Genomic DNA, 26,168 nt, shown 5'->3' with positions numbered 1-26,168 from the left:
CAAAACTGTACTTGTCAAAGCAAATAAAAACAAAAAATATGTAACCTTGCACAAAAAGTAGTGTTTTTCGACTCGCATCTCCCCTTAACAGTTAAAGGTTCATTTACTACACGAAACATTACCTTTGGTTGAGCAGTGATGTCAAAATCCCTGACGTAATTTACCAAGACGCTCAAGTCTCCTATTGAAAATCGGTGACACAAATGTGTGTCCGAATGAGAAAGCAAACTATCTGAAACACTCGAGCGGTGGGTGGCATTGTGAAAATGAGTAAGAGCTGTTGGGTGGAGCATTTCTTCAAATTCTGTCTGTTTGCCCTATCCTGTAACAAAAGTTAGAGAATAGGGCACTGAAAATAATTGGTAATCAGAAAAGCACCAATAATAGAGATCACGACATTTTGCACTGCTGGTGGAGTTCTTGCCAGCAACACCTACCTTGAAAACTAAGTTTAAAAGTTTCAAAGATCATTTTTTCCAGCCACAACACACCGCGAGTTTCGTCATTCTGGCCATCATTAAATTCCTAATTATACCAGAAAAAGTATGCGCATGATCGCATCATGATATGTTGATGCAGCGAGGAGCAAGCAACATGCTGCCCGCGTGTTACTGCTCTGTTGCAGTGAAGATGTCTTCTTTTCGGCAGGCACACATTTCTAGTGATCACGACAGTTTTTTTTTTTTTTACAACGAAAGTTGTTATGAAACCACAACTCGGGTCTCACACAGGGCAGTAGTTGTCCGCCGCCGCCAGTGCCCGTAACCACATCGCGCGAAATTAGAAAAAAAAAAAACCTAGTACCAATGACACAGTGGGGCTTGTACCCGGGTCCGCTGGGTGCCAGTCCAGTATTGTACCACTGAGCTACACCGGTGCTTTGGACTTGTTGGCAAACTTGTCTTAGGCAGGCTTGATGTTGGGAAAGCAATCGCGTTAATACGACTTATAAAGCGTTTTAAAACAGTGAAAGAACCACCAGTCGTTACAAAAGCTTGTTCATGTTCCCCTATTAACTGTGGCGCATACCCACTTCAGCCATAATTTCTCATCATCATCAGCCACTGCATGAACAATTTGCACAGAATTCCTCGCAATAGTTTAGCGGATACCAGACTTCTCAGAAGAATCACGAAAAAATAGCATGGCGAATGCCGGCCTACTACCCTAAAACTTTTATTATTAATGTTGTAGTGGGCATCAAGCAAGTGCGCTTGCAGCAGTTAATAAGTGTTTAGAAAAGGCTCCGAAAGGTTGCTCTTCTAGCTTTCGCTGTGACTCTCCTGCGCCTTCTGCGCAGGCCTGGTGTTTTTTTTTCCTTCTTTCTTTTATTTTCAGTAGATGCAGCGAGGCCCATCATTCCCCCGTGTTTGCAGCAACATTAAGGCCAGGTATTGCTGGAAAACATGACCCTTGGAGTCGCAAGCTAGCCAGCACAGCAAACAACAAGCCCCGATTACTTTGAATAGTTCCAAGTTTCTTGCATTCCATTTTTTGTATGTTCTGTTAATTTGAAAACCTGCTTATTTAAAGATCTTTTGCTGCCCCAGTAACTTTTAATTAACGAGGTTTTACTGTAATCAAATTCAGAAGAACTAAGATCTGGAATATTTTACCCCTAGAGGTTAAAACTACTCAGAACTTTAAGCAGTCCAGTAAATACTGTACTTTTTTATTGCATACCAGGATATCTAACAAACTTATACCGACTACCTAGGTGTACATTATGAAAAACTTTGTTTATGAAGCGTATAATGTTTGTTTTATTATGATGTTATTGAATACTGTTTTGTTAGAATTCTGCAACTGACCTGTGTTTTCTTTATAACACTGGACCGGAAACTAGCCTTCTCTGGCTATCGGTCCAGATAATTGTACTATATCTGTAGTTGTGTGAAGAAAGAAAAAGCACTTCACTTCAAAAAAAGAAACATAGCTCGTATTGCTAATACCATACGATTGAGCAACAAAGAGTCTGTCACTCTTTACTAAAGATGAGTTTCTAGATGGAAGTGAGTACAAGTAGCCAAAATGATATATTTTAGATCGTTTACCCTCAGGTACAAATCCTTTTAGGGCCTGCTTCTATTTATGAAGTTCTGATAATTTTAGCTGCAGTTAATGAAACTTTTCTTGCATTACCCAAACACAAAACCATCCAACAAAGAGACTGTTCGATTTAAATGTCAATCCTCTTTGAATTGCGTGTATATATAGAGCTACTACTATATTTGTTCTACTGTATCTACTGTATCTGAAATGTGTGGCTCACCAAATATATACGGATTTCTAGAAGACACTACTGCTGCTTTACTGTTTGGAGCTCACCCTTGTCAGAGATGAAGAGGAAATCACATCTGAAAAAGGATTTATTGGCGACTGTTGCGACGGTGGTCCTACGATGAAACACGATCGGCCAAGAGCAACGGTCAAGCAGATGCCGGCGATGATCAGCACGAGCCGAGCGAGCGAAGCCCAGCACCCAGTACCCAAGCGATGGCGATGTTGCTTGCCAACGATGCGTTTTCTTCTTCACAATTTGCCCCCGCCGAAAAAGAGCCATCCTGGCGACCTAAGAGTCTGGAGGCAGAGGGCTATGATATGGCTTAAGGCGGGCAACGTGGACGATGTCACGTCCACGCCGGCGCATGTCGTCAGATGGGGAAAGTGGCTCGATGAGAAAATTGACCGGCGAGGTTTGCTCCAAAACGCGGTATGGGCCCTCGTACTTTGGAACAAGTTTTGAGGAAATGCCGGGGGTTTGGTAAGGAACAGCCAGCCATACAAGTGATCCCGGGGAATAGCTGGGGCTTTATGAAGAGTCGGCGTTGTTTTCTTTCTGGCGCTGTTGTTCTTGCGACGTAAACGTGCATGCGAGTACACGGCACTCTTCCGCATTTCGGGCAGCTTCGGACACAGATGGGCATTCGGATGCGTCAGGACGGTATGGAAGGAGAGTGTCGATGGTGTGGGATGGTTCGCGTCCATAAAGAAGAAATAAAGGTGAAAATCCAGTGGTAGACTGTGCCGCGGTGTTATATGCGAACGTGATGAATGGAAGAATGCGATCCCAGTTAGTATGATCGGATGTCACATACATGGCGAGCATATCGCCAAGGGTGCGGTTAAATCTTTCCGTGAGCCCGTTAGTCTGCGGGTGGTATGCCGTGGTCTTGCGATGAGCAACATGGCATTCAGAAAGCAGAGACGTGACGACTTCTGATAGGAAGGCTCGACCTCGGTCGCTTAGTAGTTCTCGAGGGGCACCATGTCGTAGTATGAAGCGATGAAGGATGAAGGATGCTACGTCCCGCGCAGTGGCACTTGGAAGGGCGGCGGTCTCAGCGTAGCGTGTTAAATGGTCTACAGCGACTATGATCCACCGATTTTCATCTGATGTTGTCGGTAGAGGGCCATAGAGATCAATTCCAATCCGATCGAAAGGTTTGGCAGGGCACGGAAGCGGTTGAAGCGCACCGGACGAGTGGAAAGGCGGTGATTTGCGGCGTTGACAGTCAGGGCAGCCCATAACGAATTTTCGAACGAAATTATACATTCCGCGCCAGTAGAAGCGATGGCGAATGCGTTCGTAAGTTTTGAAAACTCCGGCATGACCACATTGGGGATCGTCGTGAAAGGAGGCGCAGATTTGTGATCGCAAGCTGCGCGGGACAACCAAGAGCCACTTACGTCCTTCGGGGGCGTAGTTGCGTCGGTGTAGCAGCCGATCACGAATGGCGAAATGAGCAGCTTGACGTCGGAGAGATCGTGGTACCGCAGTGGTTGACGATCCAGAGAGACAGTTAAAAAGGGAAGCGATCCACGGGTCCTTGTGTTGTTCACTGGTAAAGGAGTCGAGGTCGAGGGATGCGATGGAGTTGGTACCAGTGGTTCCGCAGGCCGAGTCGGGAGGTAAAGGCGAACGCGACAGGGCGTCGGCGTCAGAATGCTTGCGTCCGCTGCGATAGATGACACGAATGTCGTACTCCTGGATTTGCAGTGCCCACCGAGCTAGGCGGCCAGAAGGGTCTTTCAATGTGGCAAGCCAACAAAGTGCATGGTGGTCCGTTACCAGGTCGAATGGGCGACCGTACAAATAAGGGCGGAACTTGCGAAGCGCCCACACTAGCGCCAAGCACTCTTTTTCAGTGACGCTGTAATTGGCCTCAGCTTTAGTAAGTGTGCGACTCGCATAAGCGACGACGTATTCGGAGTAGCCCGGCTTGCATTGGGCGAGGACGGCGCTTAGACCAACCCCACTAGCGTCTGTGTGAACTTCCGTTGCAGCTGTTGGGTCGAAATGCTGAAGAATTGGAGATGTTAGTAGACTACGGAGCATGGCAAACGCGACGTCGCAGTCGGAAGACCAAGATGAAAGGTCTGCATCACCGCGTAGGAGGTTGGTCAGTGGTGGCATGATCGATGCAAAATTTCGCACGAAGTGCCGGAAGTACGAGCATAGTCCGACAAAACTGCGTAATTCTTTCAGTGTAGTAGGTTTCGGGAACTCAGCGACTGCTCGCAGTTTTGCAGGGTCGGGTCGAACACCATGCTTGGAGACGATGTGCCCTAAAATGAACAGCTCTCGCGCGGCGAAGCGGCACTTTTTAAGGTTCAGTTGGAACCCAGCGTTGGTTAAACACGTCAGAACCAGTTAAAGCCGAAGCAGATGCGTAGGAAAATCGGGAGAGAAAACGACAATGTCGTCGAGGTAGCATAGACACACAGACCACTTCAGTCCACGCAGTGTGTTGTCCATGAGTCGTTCAAACGTGGCAGGAGCATTACAAAGACCAAATGGCATTACGTTAAATTCGTACAGGCCATCTGGTGTAATGAATGCAGTTTTCTGGCGATCAGCTTCTGCCATAGGAACCTGCCAGTATCCAGATCCTAAGTCTAAGGAGGAGAAGAATTCGGCTCCTTGGAGGCTGTCAAGGGCGTCGTCTATGCGCGGTAATGGATAGACGTCTTTCCGCGTCACCTTGTTTAATCGCCAGTAGTCGACGCAAAATCGAATCAATCCATCTTTCTTTCGAACTAGAACGACAGGAGATGCCCAAGGACTGTGCGATGGTTGAATAACGCGACGGCATAGCATCTCTTCGACCTGGTCGTTGATGACGTGACGTTCTGCAGCAGAGACACGGTACGGTCTTTGACGCAATGGCTGGTGCGAACCGGTGTCAATGTAGTGGTGCACTGCGGAAGTCCGACCCAATTGCGGCTGAGAAACGTCGAATGAATTCGCGAAGTGCTGGAGGAGATTAAGAAGCTCGGCGCGTTCGTGGGCACTCAAGGTGTCGGCGATGGAACTCGAGAAGGTGTCACTCGATGAGCATTCCAGTGGGGAAAGGGCATGAAGTTCGGTCGAGGCACTACTGCACGATTCGTCTGACATGTTAAGGAATAAAGAGGAATCGAGGTACTCCACTCGACCGAGACATTCGCCGGCAAGTAGCGTAAGTGGTGCAGAAAGGGGGTTGTGGACGAAAATATTGCTTCGGCGCGCAGTGACGTCGAGTGTAGCGAAAGGCAAGGAAACGGCTCTGCGGCTCATGAAAATGTCGGAAGGTGTAAACATTACTGTAGCATCGTTATAGTCATCGCAGCAAACCGGGACAACGGCAAGAGAGGCTGGCGGAATTTAAGTGTCCTCACGCACGACAAGTTTTGGCGACCGCTCAAGGGTTTCGTGCAAAGGTTCGTCACACAGGTGCGAAAATTGAACTTCAGCGCGTGCGCAGTCGATGATGGCATGATGATTTGACAGAAAGTCCCACCCGAGAATAACGTCATGCGAGCACACCGAAAGGACGATGAACTCGATAACGTACATAGAGCCTTGGATAAATATGCTGGCCGTACAGGTGCCGAGAGGTCGAACTGGTTGTGCGCTAGCTGTACGAAGCGATAGTCCAGAGAGCGGCGTGGTCACTTTGCGTAGAGAGCGGCAGAGCTGGGCGGCTATAACAGAAACGGCAGCACCTGTGTCGACGAGGGCAAAGGTAGAAACATGATCGACAGATATGGCGACGACGTTAGCTGGTGAAGTGCGAGGACTTGAGCATTTCGACGACGGCGCAGTTCTTGCCTCTAGAACTGCGGCGTTCAGTTTTCCCGGTTGGAGGAAGCGGGTCTAGGACGCATTGGGGACAGTGATCGCATGCGAGGAGATGGGGAGCGGGGAGAGTGAGTCTGAGGTAAGGGCTGGGGTGACCGAGACTCAGGAAGGTTAGTGTATCCATACTGCGGTGAGGGATAGGGAGCAGGTATGTGCATGGGCTGTGGGTCATACGGTAACGGCCGAGTAGCGTCGTGGAGTGGTTGGAAGCGACGGCGACAATATCGTGCCACGTGTCCTGGAGTACCGCAGGCGTAGCAGATCGGTCGATTGTCTGGAGTGCGCCAGGAATTGCTGACTCGTGGTGCGGCCCAAGGTGTCGAAAAAGGGGCGGAGTGGGGAGCGACTGAAGACATGGGTGGCAAATGCTGCTGGCGGGGTCTGCTACGTACCACCTGGGCATACGTAAGAGGCGCAGCCACGGGCTGCATAGTCGGCGCATGGGCAACAGGCATGGCCACAGGCTGCTGGTGTGCAGCGACGGGAACAGCCTGAGCTACCTCTTCGGCAATAACGTTGCGGAGTGGTGAGGGCAGACGAGAGGACGGCGGCTGCTGCGTGAAGGGAATCAACGACAGTTGCCGAGCTACTTCTTCACGCACGAAGTCTTTAATCTCTTGCAGGGTTGGTGAGTTGTCGGGAACAGAAGTGAGACTGGAGAGCGAGTCGGCATGTGAGGAAAATGGCCGAGTCAGGGCGCGCTGCTTGCTCAACTCGTCGAAACTTTCACACAAAGTGACAAGTTCCGCAACGGTGGCAGGATTACGGGCCAGGAGCAGCTGATATGCACCGTCATTTATCCCTTTGAGGATGTGTTGAATCTTCTCCGACTCGGGCATGGTGGTGTTCACACGGTTGCAAAGACTAATAATGTCTTCGATGTAGCTGGTGAAAGATTCCGTTGGCTTTTGTGCGCGAGTCCGCAAGCGTTGTTCGGCTCTGGACTTGCTGACAGCGGGTCGGCCAAAAACGTCAGCAAACAACGTTTTAAAGATGGTCCACGTCGTAATGTCGTTTTTGTGGTTGTTATACCACATTTCGGCCACGTCAGTGAGGTAAAAGATGACGTTAGTCAATTTGTTCGCGTCATCCCACTTGTTGTTTGCGCTCACCAGTTCGTAGTTAGCGAACCAGTCTTCCACGTCGGTCTCATCAGCTCTGATAAAGACCTTGGGCTCTCGCAAACGAAGAACGCCGGGGTTGCTGGGGGATGAAGTGGAGGAGCCAGGTTGCGCGTTGTTGGTAGCCATGATGGGAGGTAGCGTTCGGTTGCGCAGCTCCAGGTTTAGGCGACGGCGAATGGCAGCACCCAAGTTCAGGCGACGGGGAATGTCAGCACCCTCCACCAATTGAAAAAGGGTTTATTGGCGACTATTGCGACGGTGCTCCTACGATGAAACACAATCGGCCAAGAGCAACAGTCAAGCAGATGCCGGTGATGATCAGCACGAGCCGAGCGAGCGAAGCCCAGCACCCAGTACCCAAGCGATGGCGATGTTGCTTGCCAACGATGCTCTTTCTTCTTCACACATCATTAAACACATGCACTGCTCTGTAAGTATCCCAAAAGCTTAACATTGCTGTCGTGCTGTGTTAAATGTTTCTGTTAAAAAATTCTGACAGTACAATAAAAAATGAAATACTAAATAATGAAGGCAAAGCCAACTGCAATATCATCTGCTGCTTTATATGGGTCTTAAAGGTCTGCCAGGTCATCTGGTGGAGGTTCAGTGTTGCGTTCAAGCCGACCTCGTAACCGCTCCAAGTGCTGTAGCCGCTCATGCCAGTTGTTGACATAAGAACTGCCCGCTTGTGACCGGTGAAGGCTGGTACAAGCCACCTGCAAAGAGAAGCAGGAATGTTAAAACTTTTGCCCCCTTGATTCAATATTGAATATTTTTATGTGTGTGCAATACTTAGTAGCTATCGAGAGCACCTCCCCTACTGTGCCTCACTCCCCAGCTAGTGCGTCATACTGACTTTCCTTGGCTTGTTCGCCGGGAACTGCCATTACACAGCAAATGGTGGCCCAGTGCACACGTGCAGGCCATTGTCTCGCGCAAGCTATGCTACCCTGTTCCCAGTGTCGATGATGCCATCGCAGGTATGCTAGCCAGAATTGCCACTGTTGGCTACTTTTCACCAAATTAACCAACTTGAGAGGCCCGTGGCGACCTAAAATTATGAATGGCGGCATGGCAAATTTTTGGTGATTTTCAGATTAGGTCTCGACTGAGCTACGCATTCTATAGACAACTTTACGGAGGGGATCCAGTGCCACTATGTTGGGCTTGTCAACCCTTGTGTTCTGCACCTTTAAACAACAAACGAACAGTGTTAGGGTGGACGCATACCAATGAAAACTGTTGAAGTGGTGCATACGATGTTCCATGGCGTTATTAATACACATCACAATGTACAAAAACGAGAAAACATCAACTTAACAGCCCAAGATGGCGGCGCCCAGATGTCTTAAGTAAAACAGTCTATAGTTAGTGCTTTCAAGATGAATGAGCGACATTTCTTTCGATTTTTCGTTGTTTTAGACCCATCAGCAGAAGGCACACCCTACGCGCAATTTAGTACGTCTGTCCTGTCTCTCGAATGTATCTCCTAAGTTACCTAGATCCAAGAGGCACTGACGCACTGTTGCGTCTACCAGCAAACTGCCAGCAAAATTTAGGTCAGTGGACTGCTCCGCGTGCCGCAAGGTGGTGGTATACTGCATTTTTAGGTGCTTTAAGAGCATTAGGCTTCTTCAAAGCTTTGCTTCTGAAGTCGCTAGGTTAATGGTTAAGCCACATGTTCTGACCACAGCTCTGTCCTGAATAGCCTGTTGACTTCGTTCTTGCTGTAGTACCCCCTGATTTGCTGTGTTGAGTTTAAATCTGTCATTATAACGTACTTATCATGTGGGCCAAAAAGTTGGGCTTTTTTAGGCAGCGTTCAGAAACTGCAATGAGGTGAATGTGTAGCGTAAGCATGCCCACACAGAAAGCATGGTGCGGGCATTGCGACAGTTACACAGTACTTTCGAATTTATTTTCGTTGCACAATTAAGTTCCTCGATTATCAGACACACGATTCCACGAAAATGAAATTCTCTAAATATGCAGCCCCGCAGGTCGCAGCATCGAATCACGGCTGCGGCGGCTGCGTTTCCGATGGAGGCGGAAATGTTGTAGGCCCGTGTGCTCAGATTTGGGTGCACGTTAAAGAACCCCAGGTTGTCGAAATTTCTGGTGCCCTCCACTACGGCGTCTCTCATAATCATATGGTGGTTTTGGGACGTTAAACCAAACATATCAATCAATCTTTAAATATGCAGGAAGGCTTGGCACGCCATCCCTCTCTTGTTGTAGCAACTGTGTCATCCTGCATTCGCTAACTCTGAAAACATCACAAATTTATGTGATGACGCCCTAGCACCCAGAGACGATGCTAATGCAAGCATGCTCTTTCTCAGTGCTTTCATGGTGAAGCGGGTGATGTGACTACCATTGAAAAAACATCAATATAATTTAGGGCTTATGGATGGTACCATACTTGATGGGGCTCTACATAGTTAGGAAACTTTATGACCACATAGCCCACACATATGTAGAGTGGGGACATTTTTGGTGAAATATGAAGAAAAATGGCGACTTTTGGGGACATTTCACTCGTCGTTTGGTGAATTTAACAGGAAAGACGGTGGAAACCCTGATGCTAGCATACGTCACGGCACCACGCCTGTCCTCATTGGCTGCCAGTGACAGCACCCTCTCCACTTGAGCTGGTGCTTGCTAGCCATGAGCAGATGCTCTCAGGCCTGCATGAGAGATCCGTGTGCTTGACTGCTCTCTTCTGTGCGATAGCCATGGCATCACTGGCGAGCGTACTCAATCTGTCTTAAGGAGGAGTTACACTGTGTGGCCCACAATTCCATGACTTTTCACACTGTGCTGCATCTAGATTGAATAATCCAGCGTTTGTTAACCTGCCTCGAGTGCCTTTTCTGCACTGTGTCATAGAGTAGACGAACCCAACAATAGCATCTTTGTGTACGGCGGTGATAAGAAATGCCATGTACGTTCTAGGTAGAGCTCGTAAAGTAAGCTTCTAGCAAACTCATCTTCACAACATGTAGCATTTGCTACACCCTTTTAAAACACACAAAATACTACTATAAACAGAAGCTAATTCTACAGACAATTCACAACACCACTTCATCAGTGCTGTAATTTTGTAAACGTGACCATGTGGCCATTTCAATGGTGAATGACATGCTCTGTAAACACATAAATATGGTGTTTCATTGCCTGTAACGATCCCCCAGCTACCATTTGTGGTTCAAACAATCTGTCTAGCCACAAGTGACAAGTAGACATAAAAAAATGTTCAGTGGAGCGAAAATAAACTAAAGGCGTTCTAAGAACTTTGTAATGTACGGAAGCAGCACACACGACACTGACTCAAAAGGTACTCATACAGCCACATTTAGTGCTGTATGTTTATATATGTGCTTTTTTTTTGTGTGTCTTTTGCACTGCTTTTCTACGTTATGTTCAACCAGCTTGCCAAAAAATAACTTCACGCCTTTTTAGATTAGAGATAAGTAAAATATTGTAAAGAAAACATGACCAAGCCCATTCACATTTCAGCATATGGAATTTGAAGGTTTGATTTCCTTGATTACAGCAGTGCTCCTTCATTTAGTACTCTTTCACTTCAGTGCCATTAAAGAAGTCATGACACAAAATTTTAGATGATAGTCTGTAACCTGGTTCAATCCTTGTGCATTCACAAATAAGCTGGCAAAATTTGAGCGCGTTTGGTCGAGCACCTAATTTACGAATTGAATACTTTTACAGCTAGAGAGCTGGACAACACTGGCGCACTTGTGATGTAACAAGTAGCTGGCTGTGCGAGCGTCTGAATTCCAGTGATTGCTCCATGGTGAGCTGCTCGTGAAATTGAGATATCTCAGCTTTGATCTGCTTGATACTGAAGCTGTACTGTTTGCAGTGGCTGAAACTGTGGTAGACAATGATGCTCCTCGTTGCATATGATGTCACAGGCGCCATGGCAAAACGGCGGACTTCTAGGGACTGTATTGCACAGCAATATTTTTTTACGGCCAACTTTTCATACCCAAACAAACTCTCTACTTGTAATTTTCTTTTTTTGCTAAAAACCACCAAATGGTGGTTGGCTGTGTCATGGCTTCTTTAAAGAAAAAAGTTGGCAAAGCTTGCAGTAAGCCACACAAGGCTTGAAACAGCGAAAGTGGATGATTCTAAAGACTTATCTGGTTGCTTGTGGTTGTTTCTAGCCCTTAGCTAGGTGATGCTAGGTTGTTTCTACATTGATTCTCAGTGCAGAGGGATTCGAGTTATACAACAGGCAGTCGCAGACATGACACCATTGTCGAAACTCTAGTGACAGAAACTCGGCATTCGCACCTCTCATGAATCTACCAGCATGCTGTCACTGGCATAGGCCTTGCATCACTTTGGGGCATTCTCGCAGCCGCCATTGCCTTAGTACTCTCTCGTACTCGAGGTCTTTGGCTCTTTGCCGTCACTTCGCAGCCATTTGTCAAGCTTGTTTAGCTAACTGTTGCCTTCTTTATTTTTGGTGGACCAGTGGTGCCTCGTAGGATTTACCCAACTTCTGCGGCACATACTCATTTATAAAAATGACAGCTTCTGGATCAATTAACAAAGAACAATTTGCTAAACAGCTTCACAGTTAAAAAAAAGTAAAAGCTCGACTGCTGTTTAGATGCAGCAAATGCTCGTGCCCTAATGGATGACAACAATGAAGGCACTCACATTAGCATGTATTGCTGTCTGGCGCACATACACCGCCAGGCTACTGTCGGGCACCAGCTGCGGCTCAGGTGGTGGCCGCAGCAATTCCAAGACTTCTGCGCAACGAAAAAAGACCACCATTTTGAAAAGTATCTCTTCAGCTGATCCATTCAACAAGAGACCTGTGAAAGAATGGTGGCAATTTATACAGGCAGTCAGAAGCCATATTAGATTACCAAGATTATCGGCGCCATACTGATCAGAGAGTGAAAGCGTTTTTGCTTAAGACTCCAGTAACGCTAGAACGAGTGTCCTCAATCCACTACACGACACAACACCAATCTACTATTATGGTAGTGATGATGATGTTAACTAATGAAACTTGGTTAAAAGTCACAGCTTTGCCACAAAGGCCAAGCAATGAACGCGTTAGCAACAAATTGGAAGGTCACACGCAAAATAGCAAGCAGATCGAAATGTACCACACGTTTTTCATGCACAAATGATGCACGAAACGTACTCACAGGTACATATGAACGCGAATAGGCGTCTCAGTTGTTACTTTTATATGTCTGAAAAGTGCGCTCTTTTCGCAAATGGAGACTGTGCAGCGATCGCAGTGGCCTTTGTGCGCGCGGTAACTACAACAGAATCATTCTGGTGAAAACCCAAGGCCAGCAAAGACGTAGAATTCTCCCCACCGCGAGACAAGAATCTGTCCACCCCCCTCCTCTCCACAGAGCAAAGTACGCATGGGGAGATGAGAGCGCGTGCTGCCACATCGTGACGATGTAACAACGCGCGCTCATTGCACCATCTTGCTGGTATTTCTGAAAACACGATAAATCTCCCCGAGACGCTTGTCAACAGCGGTAAGTGGTAGATATAAATAGCTGATTGATTGATTGATTTGTGGGGTTTAACGTCCCAAAACCACCATTTGATTATGAGAGACGCCGTAGTGGAGGGCTCCGGAAATTTTGACCACCTGGGGTTCTTTAACGTGCACCCAAATCTGAGTACACGGGCCTACAACATTTCCGCCTCCATCGGAAATGCAGCCGCCGCAGCCGGGAATCGAACCCGCAACCTGCGGGTCAGCAGCCGAGTACCTTAGCCACTAGACAGATATAAATAGCTTGCCGGTTGAACGTTGAAGAGCATGCCTTTCCGTCGCTCAGTGGTTAACACCTTGCACTCACATTTCAGAGGTTCCAAGTTCGATTCCAAATGTCGGAGTCTTTTTCTGGATTATTTCTCTTTTTTGCGTTTTCATATATATATATATATATGGTCCATTTTTGAGCACCATTTAACACCCTCTAATTCTTCGAATAGCACAGCTAGACTAGCTTCACTGGATAGCGTCCTAGTGTTGAAGGCAGCCAAGTTCAGATTCCAATGGCGGCCTGTCGGACTCGGGGATTCTCAGCAACCTCCGCTGCGTCACAGGTCTGACCGCCGCCTTGGACAGTTGCTTCGCAGCTGCGAGGGACTGAGGGCCAAGGGTTAATTGCTGTGTTCATGGGAGGTTGTGGCCAGGTACTGCACCAGGATGGCCAATCCTGCTCTGGTGAGGCAGTGCATTACCTACAGCTGGTCACCAGTGAGGTCCCACTCCAGACCTCTTTTTTTTTCCTTCTTTTTTAAACGATTTCTTCCTCACGCATTTTAAGTAAATGTACAATTGGGAATGGTATTACATCTCTATTCGAACCGAATTTTGTCGTGGCATGCTAGGCTGCTGCGCTATCTCTAAGTAGGAAATTCTGTTGCACTTTCTTAGCAATATAGAATACCACCCCACCACCGATCAACTCCCAGCTTCACCTGACTCGTAGCTTGCCTCACCTTTTTTTTTTAACTGTTTGAAAATCTAATTTTCCTGAAAAAAAAAAAAAAGCATCCAGCACGGTTTCAAACTACTGACCTTGGGATTTCAGGCCGGCTTAGTGCCCTGGATGACCTTTCTTCTCGCCCGTTTATTCTCTCCCAACTTCTTCCTGTCTCGCTCAAACTTTGACATTGTTGGCTTCAAAGTTTCCGCAATGTCGGAGTTGTGCTTATTTCGAGTGGTCGCGCTCCTACTTTGACATTTCTTGTCAACTGACGAGTCGCGCGCTCCTGTTTTGGGACTAGTCGGCTACTTCTATGTGATTCTTACTTTGAGTGCACACGTCGCGGGCAGTTGGAGTGCATGAAAATTAAACACAAAAAGTTTCTAACTGATACAGAATAGACATGCACTACCTTAAAAGCAGCATCCTACTTTGCTGACATTTTGGGGTAGTAAAAAAAAACTCTGGTAAATAGATATAGAAGACAGTAGCCCTCAGACGGCAGTCAACCATACGTATTAGTAATTACATCAACCGTTAGCCTAATAACGTAAAAGAGTGGATGAGGAGATAAGGAGCGAAATATTTCTAGTCCTAAAAAGCGGCGAGCCAAAAAAAAATTTCGTACAAAAGCAATGTCGTGTTCACTTAGTTGACAAAAAAGAACTAAGGGTGAGGTTTCTCATACACAAGAATATCGCTGGCAATATAAAAGAATACTACAGCATCAGTGAGAAGGTGGCAAGTATCATAATTAAGCTTAACATAGGGTACAAGATGAAAGTGGTACAGCCCTACACGCCTACATCGAGCAATGATGATCATTTGGTTGAACACTGCTATGAAGACCTAGAGTCAGCAATTAATAAAGTAAAGACACAGTATTCTATTCAGATCGCTGACATTAATGCCAAAGCAGACAAGAAACAGTCCAGAGACCATGCAGTGGGGGAGTATGGCATCGGCACTAGAAATGCCAGAGCGGAGTTGTTAGTAGAGTTTGCAGAACGTAATAATTTACGGATCTTGAATACCTTCTTCAGAAAACGGGCTAACCGTAAGTGGACGTGGCGAAGTCCTAATGGCAAAACTAAAAATGAAATCGACTTCATTCTGTGTGCAGACCCAGACAGTGCATAGGATGTAGAAGTAGTTGGCAAGATCAGATGCAGTGACCACAGAATGGTAAGAGCTCGTATTACAGTTAAACCTCGTTATAACGAGACGGGCTATAACGAAATAATGAATATAACGAGCAAATCCTAATTCCCCTTGAAAGTCCCCATACAAACCAATGTATTCAAAACCTCGTTTTAACGAGGCCAAATTTGCTTATTATGGGATATAACGAACAAATTTTGTTAGAAAGTAAAATTTTGAGCTGATGTCACGACAGTGCACAACGCGAATTTGAGACAGCGTGCAACGCGAGAACTGTATTTAGCAGTTCAAAACTCCCGCCACGCGCCCTCCAGCAACGCGCGCAAAGCAGACGGCACGCGCTGTTTCCGGAGGAGAGGTCGCTGCACGTGCACCGCTTGGCTACCACCGACAGCGGAGCGCTCCGCAGCTCCGCGAACGTCTCGCCCTTTTCTTTTCTTTTGTGTCTTCTTTATATTCTCCCTCTCCCCTTTCTCATGGCGCTGAGGCGCGCTTCCTAATCTTACATACCCCCTTCCCCTTGAGTAACCGGTTCCTAGAGGGCAGCGCAAAAGAGCGCCCCTTCTGCTCCTTCCTCTTCACAGTCACGTTCTCTGCAAGTGTTGTCGCTCGCCGACATGAGCCGCGTTGCTTTTGCGTGCGTGTTTTTTCTCTTTTTCGACCGCTTCCGCCTTATCTTTTATCGTGCTGCTCTCGTGATTCCAGCAACATGAATGCGCCAGGCGGAAAGCGAAAGCGCATAACGCCAGATCAGAAGGCGGCTATGATAAGAGTCGTCGAATCGGGGACCAAGAAAGGCAACGTGGCAAGAGACTTTGGCGTAACGACGAGCACACTGTCAACCATCTTGAGCAAGCAGGAGTCTATCATCGACGCTGTTGCACGTGGCCTGAAAGGAAGCGCTAAGAGGATGAGGGCACCTGCCTTTCAAGCTGTCGAAAGGGCCGTTTTTAAATGGTTCTTGGACACGCGGGCCGTGAATCTGCCGGTGAGCGGCACCTTGCTGCAAAGAAAAGCGAGAGACTTTGCCTGCATTATGAGCTATGACAACTTCGTAGCAAGTTCGGGTTGGCTCTAACGCTTCAAGGAGCGCCACGACATTGTCGGGAGAGCGGTCTGCGGCGAATCGCAATCTGTCGACGAAGCAGAGGCTACCAAGTGGGCGAAAGAAAACATCGTGCGGCTGCTAGAAAAATACAGCGTGGAGGATATTTTTAACGCGGACGAAACCGCTCTCTTTTTCAAGATGTTGCCGCAAAAGACGTTAGCCCTCAAAGGCGAGCCGTGCCATGGCGGCAAACAAAGTAAGCTGCGGATCACTGCGCTACTTTGTGCAAACATGACCGGTTCTGAGAAGCTGCCAATTTTCGTAATTGGCAAAAGTGCATCCCCTCGCTGCTTTAAGGGAAAGAGTCAGCTCCCAGTCAAGAACGTAGCCAATCGCAAAGCCTGGGTGACCAGGGAGATTTTTTCAAAATGGCTTTGCGAATGGGACGAGAAGCTGGCAAAGGCGAACCGCAAGGTGTGCCTTGTTTTAGATAACTGCACCGCCCACCATACCGCTGCCGTGCTTCAAAACATCGAGTTGCTGTTCCTTCCTGCCAACTGCACAGCAAAAATACAGCCGCTTGACCAAGGCGTGATTATGTCGCTGAAGGCAGGTTACCGCAAGCGTGTGATAGACAAGCTCCTGCTCAACATGAGGATGAAGCAAGACACCGATGTTGACTTGTACGCTGCGCTCGAAATGCTTCAGGCGGCGTGGATGAGTGTGACGGCGACCACGATCGCAAACTGCTTTCGACACGCCTCATTTGCCACCGCACCAGACGCCAGCGATGAGCCAAGAGACGAGCCCACTGTGCCGGACGGTTTTGCCACATCAGACGAAGTCGCTGCATCATGGACGGCACGTGACGCCGGTGTCGTGCCTGACAGCGAGTCGTTTTACGACTATGTGAGTGCGGACTCGGAAGTGGTGGCAACAGAGCAGCTCCTGGATGACGATATTGTGCGCGCTGTCAGTGATCGTAACGAAACCAGTGACGATGACTCTGTCGACGAACAGGAGACAAACGTGCCGACGGGGTCGGAGGCATTAGACACGGTGGACGTACTACGCCGCTACTTCGGCGCTCACGAGGGCGGCGAAGATGGCTTGAACATTGCGGCCGCAGCTGAGCGAGCCATCGTTCGCATCAGGAAGATGCATCAACGTCCAATTACGGACTTCTTTGCAGCTAAGTCTGTCTGAAATGCAAGCTGTATATTTTGAAGTGCATTAAAACAGGTGCATGACTTTTTCCTTTTTATTTGGGAATGCGGTTATTTTGTTGCATACCACCGTGCGGCGGGATGCTATTTCACCTGCTATTTTTTGGGGGTAAGTACAGTGCATAATATTTGCGGTAAATTCCCGCTACGGCTATAACGAAATATTGGTTATAACGAGCAAATATCGGCAGCCCTCCAATTTTGTTATAACGAGGTTTAACTGTATAAGAGCTAGGAATAAGAGTTAATGAAGAGTGCTTATTAACCTACGCTTCACCAATGACATTGCATTGCTGAGTGACTCAGGGGACGAATTGCAACTCATGATTACGGAGTTGAACAGGGAGAACAGAAAGGTAGGTCTTAAAATTAATCTGCAGAAAACGAAAGTAATGTACAACAACCTCGGAAGAGAACAGTGCTTCAAGTTAGGTAATAGTGCACTTGAAAGTGTAAATGTTTCCGTTTACTTAGAACAGGTAATAGCCATGGAGCCGAACCAAGAGATTAAAGTAACTAGAAGAATGAAGAATGGGGTGGAGCACATTTGGCAAGCACTTTCAAACCATGACTGGTAGATTGCCACTATCCCTCAAGAGGAAGGTATATAACAGCTGCATCGTGCCGGTACTTAGCTATGGAGCAGAAACCTGGAGACTTACAAACAGGATTCACCTTAAATTGCGGACAACACAGTAAGCGATGGAAAAAAAAAATGCGAGGTGTAACCTTAAGAGACAAGAGGAGAGCAGCGTGGATCAGGGGACAAACCGGGGTGAAGGATATCCTAGTTGAAATCAAGAAGAAAAAATGGACATGGGCCGATACGTAGCATATAGGCAGGATAAGCGCTGGTCATTAAGTATAACTGACGGGATTCACAATGAAGGCAAACGCACGAAGGGGAGACAGAAAGTTAGGAGGACAATAAAGTTAAAGAGTTTGCGGGTATAACGTGGCAACAGAAAGCACATGACTGGGTTGATCGGCAGATCATGAGAGAGCCCTTTGCCCTACAGTGCGCGTAGTCAGGCTGATGATGATGACATATACGGTGAGTGACGGCGACGCCGACGCCTGCGGCAAAATCCAGCCGAGAGTGTCCATATAATTGCTATTGCAATAATATTTATGTATCAGTTTTGACAACTTTTGAGGCTGAGGCAAAGTTTTGAGGCTGTTGACAAAGTAGCCCCTTGAATCATATAAGCACTGCTACATTTCAACCTGCAAATACAAAATATTTCGAAGGCTCCACCTGCGGCTGTATATGAACCTGGCTTAGTGCTTTCTTATGGCAAAACAAGACTACAAAACAGAAAACAGGACAAAGCACTTTTTCCTATCTTCTGTCTTGTGCTATCGTCTTGTGCTAAAAAAGCACTATGGATTTAGGCCAACTAGCCCGCGAATGCATTGTGCTGAGCTTGCCTAAGTTTAAATAATTGTGTTATTATTAGTCGTTAAAAATATTTATTCGTAATGTTCCTTCTTTAAAACTTGTGAATATTTGTTTCAAATAAAATGTTGTAGCTCCTAATAATTACAGACCTGCTTGGAACATTCCGAACAGTCATAACTAGAGCTCCTTGTAAACTTTTGGAACAACTATACCACGTACATTTGTAGGGTACCCGCTACGACATAAAACCCCAAAATTCTGTGAAGTGGGGTAACACACACTGCGCCAGTATACATAACATAATTCTGCTGGGAAGCGAGGTACCACCACAAGTCTCTAAGGTACATGTGCCCTTTGTTGATGCTGTGGCCAATGATGGAGAATTGTGGCTGGGCCTTTTATAAGAAAAGGCAACTTTAGGCCACTCACTCATTATGCAATTCTCAATGTGTGACCCCCTTGTGTAGCTTTACTCTGCTATCACACTATATTACACCTTACCATAATTCATGCTTGACATGAAGCCTGTACAGGATCTTTTCCCCAGGTGTTAGAAATTTCTGGAGCACCCCACTATGACGTCTCTCATAATCATATGGTGGTTTTGGGACGTGAAACCCCACATATCAATCAATGTACAGTATCTTTCTGCAAAAGAGTTTCAAGCAGCAGCATGAGTCTGTGGTAGATTACTCAACTGCCATGCCAATGGCCTGAATTCTATCCCGCTTCATGCCCGATTATATTTTTTTCCCTAGTGGTGCTCGATAGCTGTTATGCACACCGGCGTCAGCAGACGACAATGCTACAAAAATGGGCTGTTGTGATATAACAGCTTTTGCAGAAAAATTACCTTACCAGTGTAGGACCACTTTGAAAATAGTTTCCTGGCTATTACACAACTATTTGAACAGAATTCGATATGTACTCATACTATATGATTCGATTTCATCACTATTTGATTTATACTAGATTCACTTATAACATTCACCATTCACTAACCCCTAATATTAAGCTATCAAATGCCACTTGAACTTAAGGTGCCTGGTATTTAATATGGCATGCAATCTATCCTATCCTAAACATGCTAGTTGGTCACTGAAAAGTAGACACACACCATATTCAACTATGCAGTACTTGAGCACATACAGTGCTAATATTCTCACAAAACAGTCCAATATAGCACGGTTGATTACCAATACCTTTAGTCATTTTAGTTTACCTAAGCCCATCATCTCTATCTGTGGCTATGAGTGGCGTCATGAAATAGAAAATTTTAGGGGCTCATTTCTTTTGCTACACACAACATCTATTAAAACAGACAAGAAAGCCAAGGAAAGCATAGGGCGTGTTATTCGTAGTAATTAGTACGATGTAAGTTCAAAGAAAATAAACTGGACAAAAAGACCACTTGCTGCCAGCAGCTAACTTTACTTTCTTCAGATTTACATCATAATTACTGGATCTGGGTGGAGTCTATGCACCCCTCATCCATATGGAGGCTCCATTGCAAGTGTCCTGATGCTCTCTTAAGCAGCATGCCAGGACATACAGCATTGCATGTCCAAACGTTTAGGATACAGTGAACCACTATCCACACATTGGAATGCCCTCGGAGCTCGTAGATCACTACCGCGTCACCGCAACTGCGGTTTTGTGCATGGCGGCTGCGGCAAAAGGTGTAGTTCTGCTTTCAATACGCATGTGCTGGCTGTGCACGTGTGTTCGAAACCAGGTCGTTTTATGCTGTCTACGGTCGCATCTGCAGCGTTTTTGTTCGCAGAGTTTGCGGAAAGCAGCGTTGCTTTGACTGGTTGAGCGTTGAACGCGCACGCGCGTACACTTTCGGAGTTCTGTCAGTTACGTCGTAGCCATACATAATCGTGTCATGAACAACCCCGGTTTCGCCCACAGCATTTGTGGTAACGACAACCACATGCACTAGTGCGTACGCTGGTCGCACGCGTACTTCCGAAGCTTCGAGCACGCTGCTCTCGGCCTTCATTCGACAGTTGCGGTACTAAAGTTCATATCACCCACCGCGATTAGGAAAAAGTGTCATGTCCCTCGTGTCGTGCGTTCGTTCTTTCTCTGTCCCGTTTTTGCGCTGTTCCCCTCAGTAGGAAAAAGTGTTTGGAACATTAAAATTTCGGTCGAATGAAGACAGTGGAATTTGGTCAAGGAATTTCACGAATTCATATCTGCTGCACTTTTCACATCATTGAGATTCTACTGTATGTTTATATGAACGCCTCCTAAATTCATTTATAATAAAATGCGGTGGGTTCACAAAACGCCTGGAGCAGATCAAGCTGCATTTTTGTCAATGCAACCATATCACACACAAAATTTTCGATACCCGGTTGATTTTCATGCCAACCGTACAAACGGAAGAAACGGTGGAAGTCCGGTGTTTTTCCAGACAATCCGGGAGACTTGGCAGGTATGGTATTATTGAGAGAGTGTGTGGGGACATGCGGTGGCCTCCCTTGGCAACCACCGAAAATGTGGACCTCATGATGCTCAAGTCAGCCTACGGTCGTGAATTTGGGTATATGGTGCAGTCATTTTGGTTTATGGCATTCCTTGTCGAGAGAAGGGAGAAACATTTTCAAGTGACTTAGAGAATTGAAAATTTCAGGCCACTTGCTGCATAATAATACTTGGCTCGCGTGTTCCCAAGAGTTTTGGCTACTGATCAAAAATGTTTTCTGACCATGCTGCATAAATGCTGCAAGGTCCGTTAAAAGCTAGATGTACAAACACACATAGTTCAGTTTGTGGCTGCTACTCACCAGGCTTTCCCACCAGAGACACCAAGTTGTGGCCCAGCTTGAGAGGTTGCACAACAACACACACACAGTGACAGTCCCCCTGTAATGAATAAAGCATATTAACGGCAAGTAATTAAAAAAAAAAGCATGTATGAAAGGGTGGCACCAGGAATTGAGCTTAAAAAAACTGCAAGAACACAGTATATATTGCTGAAGGCATGCATTAAAGCAACTCCAGCCAAGCTCATACTAGATTCTTGGAAAATGCCAGGGCGGAGTGTGAGCACTCGCTCTGTGCAAAATGGCTGATGCACAGGTGAAAAATAAAAAAACACCTTAAATCTAGTCATTGTGTTGTATACGACTCATAAATTGGCCTTACCATATTGTTTGTTTTAATTATGTGCTGGCATTGTATGAATGCAATTAAATTTGACCAGTGCATCCATTTCCAGCTCACTTATATGTCAAGTCAAGTACAGTGAATCGCAAGGCATGCACAGGTGAAAGCAACGCACCCGAATGGTCGCCAGGTCATAGGGCTCACTGCTTTCATTGTATACAATGTGAACGTAGTCGTTGCCGATGTGGCGCTTCTTGTTGCCCCTCTGCCGGTCATTTTCCATATTAGGCATCAGTGTGGCCACGTGGAACACCACTGAAGCAGACACAAAAAGTAGCTACATCACGAAATTGTAGGTAGGCAAACACCTACACTAGAATAAAGCCCCATACCACATCTTCCGAAGCATTGCTAGGTGCAGCTACTTGAAAAAAAAAATGTATGTCATGCTATAACAACCTGGTAATCATCACATTGACAAGTTTCATAAATATCATGTGTACCTTTCTAAAGCTCTTCACTTCAACAAGAGCTAACAATTTATTACCGATGTTTAGAAACAGTGGAACTTTGATGATAGGTCCCCTTGTTTCGCAACGACCCGCATTTCTTGAAGAATCAGTTTGATCCCGGCAAAATCCCCATAAAAGTAATTTATTAAAAGCCTTGATCATACAATGCAGTTTTACGCAAACTTTCAAATTCTGTCCAGAAAAAAAAAAAGAAACAACTTTACTCAAATCAAACATCATCCAAATATTCATGAGTGCATATTATGACCTTGCGTTCCCCTAGGTTGAGAATCAGAAAAGTAAAAAGACAGGATGTCTTGTTAGAATGAAAAATTTATTCTCCTCGAAGTTCATGTGCTTCTACATATGCCTAGATCGCATGCGTGCATATTTGGGGTTGTTACTTAGTCAAGCTCTATCCACACAGAGTAGCTTTAGATGGCTGAAAAGCTTATATTGTTACGGGGAATAAAGTATACACTGGCATCAGGCATCTACTTAGCCCGTGACAATATTTTCAAGCAATCGCAGGCTTGCGCACATATAAAGGCGCGATGCAGCTGTTTTCAATGTACAAAATTACTTTCAATTGACGCCAATGTTCATAATAACAGCAGGGCATCGCTGGTTGCACTTCACAAACCAACAAATTACAACGTGCACAGCTCTGTTGCGCAAAAAGGCATTCTAGCATCCATTCTACGCAAACTCATGGTTCGTTTCCTTTATGTGATAGCGATCACACTGTGTCTGATTCTTCAGTCAGGAGGCTTTTGGCATAGCGTTTGGCTTCCATTTCCAGACGCAGGCATATTTTGGATTCTGGTTATCGGTAGAAATATGCGCGTTGGATTCAACTTTTTTAAAGTTGAGAATAAAGACTTGCTCGCACCTCTTTTAACCAAGTAATGCTGCCATTAGCTGCCACCTGGCAAGAATAATTTAATGTAGTTTCTTTGCAGAGGCACAAGGTCGTGCCTTGGGCTTATTTAGGCAGTCTGTACCCGTTTTTGGACAATATAGATATGTGGGGTTTAACGTCCCAAAACCACCATATAATTATAAGAGACACCGTAGTGGAGGGTTCCGAAAATTTGGACCACTTGGAGTTTTTTAACGTGCACCCAAATGTAAGTACACGGGCTTATAGCATTTTCGCCTCCATCGAAAATGCAGCCAGGATTTGATCCTGCGACCTGCGGGTCAACAGCCGAGTGCCTTAGCCAATAGAGAGTTTTATGGGCAAGGCTGAGTGCCGCTGCCTACAATCTTAGATTTTCGATAATACGATGACTGGATTATACGAAAGTATTGCATTGTTTCCTAAAAGTCGCATAATTGGGGTACTACTGTAGATATAAACTGTCGATCACCTGCGGCACATACCTAGCCGTGGGTATGTGCCACACGTTTGGCGGAAAGGGCTTGACGATACACACAACGGAATTTCGACATTACTCCTGTCTTGACCAGCAAGCCATATTCATCAAACTATCTTACTCTCCTATACCGATTTTGGTTTACCCCAAGTTAAAGAGGTGATCACGAGAGCTCCCAGACGTAGGTGCCTTGCTGGCTCGCATGATGCAGGAAATGCCTGCAGTACGTAAAGAAATGCTTCACATTTAATACTGTTTCACGGTACCCTGAACTGAAAGGTGCAGCCAGCATGTTCAAGCAAAAATACAAGAAAAAGCTTAAGGCCATTATATGCAGTGACATAGCCTCTTGCCATCCAGCTCCTGCATAGCTTCCAATACATTTGTCCAGATGCAAGAGAGGAAGCACTCAGAACCTACAATAACTACATGTAGTTCAACTAATACTTGAAGCATGTGAATTATTTTTGAGGACGCAGATTTGTGAGACAATGAATACCAATCATGGCTACTTGGGAACATGTGGCAAGGCCTACTTAATCCTTCAGGTCACCACACATAAGCACCATGCAGCTTCAAAATAGTATTATATTTAGGCTTGTACAAATAGTGAATTTTAGGTCGAGTAATTTCAAATCGAATTTGAATAGCATATATCACATATTATAAAGAATGGGCATATCTGTCATAACCTAATGAACCTGCACAATATCTTTTTAAAAATTGAAACAAGACTCGTGCAAATTCTATTTATATGGTTCAAAGGAAGTGGAAACAACTTTAAATGATGTAAAGATTTTACTTTTGATGAATGCAAGTGATAACCTGTAAAATATGTTATGTTCTGAAATTCACTATACTTGAAGTGTATAATCTGTTGGAACAAGCTTTTAAACTTAAAAAATGATCAATCCATATAAGAGCAATATGTTCATTTAACCTAGAAGTGGGGCTTTGCGGCAGTGTAGATTTCCCCTAATTAAATGTTTTTAGGGCTTAGCACATTTTTATGCAGTGAAACCACCTTTGCAGGGGGTCACATGCATACTAATATACATTTAGATATGTGCTTTCACGGCTTAGCACCTATCCATTGCAGTGAAACCAAATTTACAGAAGCTACATGCGTATGCTAACAGACGTATATTTAGTTCATTTCAAATTTTCAACAATTTAATTTCAAATCGAAGCGAATTCAAATACGGTAATATTCATTCAAAGCATTCGAACATTCACACAAGCCTATATTATATTACCTGTAGGCTAGGTGTTCAAATGCAATTTGAGAAGAACAGCTCCATGCATGTAGGAGAGGATTAGAAAAGCACACAAAGTGCGCACTGATCATGCCTAGTCATGTCAATGCACCAACATATAGTGGTCAAAACAAATAGGCACAATGCAAACAATTGCAGGCAATGTGGACAGGCACAAAAGGAGGAAAATATAGAGCAGTGTATCAGGGCTGCATCAGTCCTGATGTGAGCCTGGCACACTTCTGCCTGCTCCCAAAGTTCAGGAAAAGCCTGTAATGCAAGTTCAATGTTTCAACTATGTTCCTGCCATCCAACATGCTGTCACAATCTTTTACTGCTGCCACAGCATCGCGCATGCGATCACACTGAAGGTAAACTGTGTGTTCAGAGAAAGAAAAATTAGGTGTTCAATGTCATGATACGCATGACGTTACTCCTTTACCCCTTACCATATACCTGCCTGCTTAGCTTTCAGCAAGCTTGTTGAGACAAGAGAAGAAAGGAAGCAATTAGAGTGTACAACAAACCTCTAACTCCGCTTGTACTTGAAGAATGCTAAATGTTTTCTGCAGCGACCAATTCATGAGGCAATAAACTTCTCTAATGAAGCCGTTTCATGGTTACTTGGCAAAGTGTTGCAGGGCACCTTTACAAAAGCATTTTCATATGCACATAAACGTTTCACTGTACTGCTTCAGAAGCTCCCAAACTGCATTGTGTCTGCTTCAAAACACAGTTGTGCTTCCTCAAAATCTTCTCCAAGATAACATTTCTACTGCTCACAAAATTTCTCAAAATACTTAACTGAATTGGTTGGACCACCACTACATTAACTGTTTTTGTTTTAGGTAGAGCAGGGGCAGACAATGAGCCTTAATGAAACACTATCAATAACTTCTTTTTGTATGCGTATGGCTGTATGCATTTTTGTGTTTAAATGTGACCACTAAGGGTACCACATTTATCACCCAAGAACTGGATAAGCAAGATGAGTGATAAACCCCACTAATGTCTCCAACAGCAACATTAGGAATTTCTATCTTCCTACAATTGGTAAAAGAAAATGTCCAGTCATAACCAAACATTCCTTCCTCAGGAAATGCTAACCAAATGTTCAGTTTATGCAAACGCAGTGAGGAAGCCTACTCTGTTAGAAAAATGAGGCAATGGTATTTTTTGGTAAACTTCTTTGACATGTGACAGGACTGTGAGATTCAAAGCTGTTGTAGCACGTGGTCAGCCAAACTAACTCCTGAGAGGAGTGCTCAAACCTCTCTGTGCGCAAAGTTCGCTTGATTAGACAATGGTAC

At 45.6% G+C, this 26,168-nt stretch overlaps 1 protein-coding gene across 3 annotated transcripts in view; it reads right to left on the bottom strand.

Moving 5' to 3' along the window:
- Nucleotides 1-7,790: 7,790 nt before the first annotated feature.
- Nucleotides 7,791-26,168, bottom strand: part of gig (TSC complex subunit tuberin) — a 162,390-nt gene continuing 144,012 nt past the window's right edge. For 2 of the 3 annotated variants that reach the window (XM_075882244.1, XM_075882245.1), the window contains 4 exons: nt 21,887-22,026; nt 21,390-21,468; nt 11,941-12,035; nt 7,791-7,964 (listed from right to left, as the gene is read on the bottom strand). In XM_075882244.1, the coding sequence (XP_075738359.1) occupies nt 7,821-7,964; nt 11,941-12,035; nt 21,390-21,468; nt 21,887-22,026 (458 nt within the window). In that variant the 3' untranslated portion in view covers nt 7,791-7,820. Of the gene's footprint in view, nt 7,965-11,940; nt 12,036-21,389; nt 21,469-21,886; nt 22,027-26,168 lie in introns of those variants that run through there. The other variant, XR_012888402.1, reaches the window with a different exon arrangement.

Source organism: Rhipicephalus microplus, chromosome 2 (assembly GCF_043290135.1).
Source record: "Rhipicephalus microplus isolate Deutch F79 chromosome 2, USDA_Rmic, whole genome shotgun sequence".
In the NCBI taxonomy this organism is placed as follows: Eukaryota; Metazoa; Arthropoda; class Arachnida; order Ixodida; family Ixodidae; genus Rhipicephalus; species Rhipicephalus microplus.
This window is presented reverse-complemented; position numbering and strand designations above follow the sequence as displayed.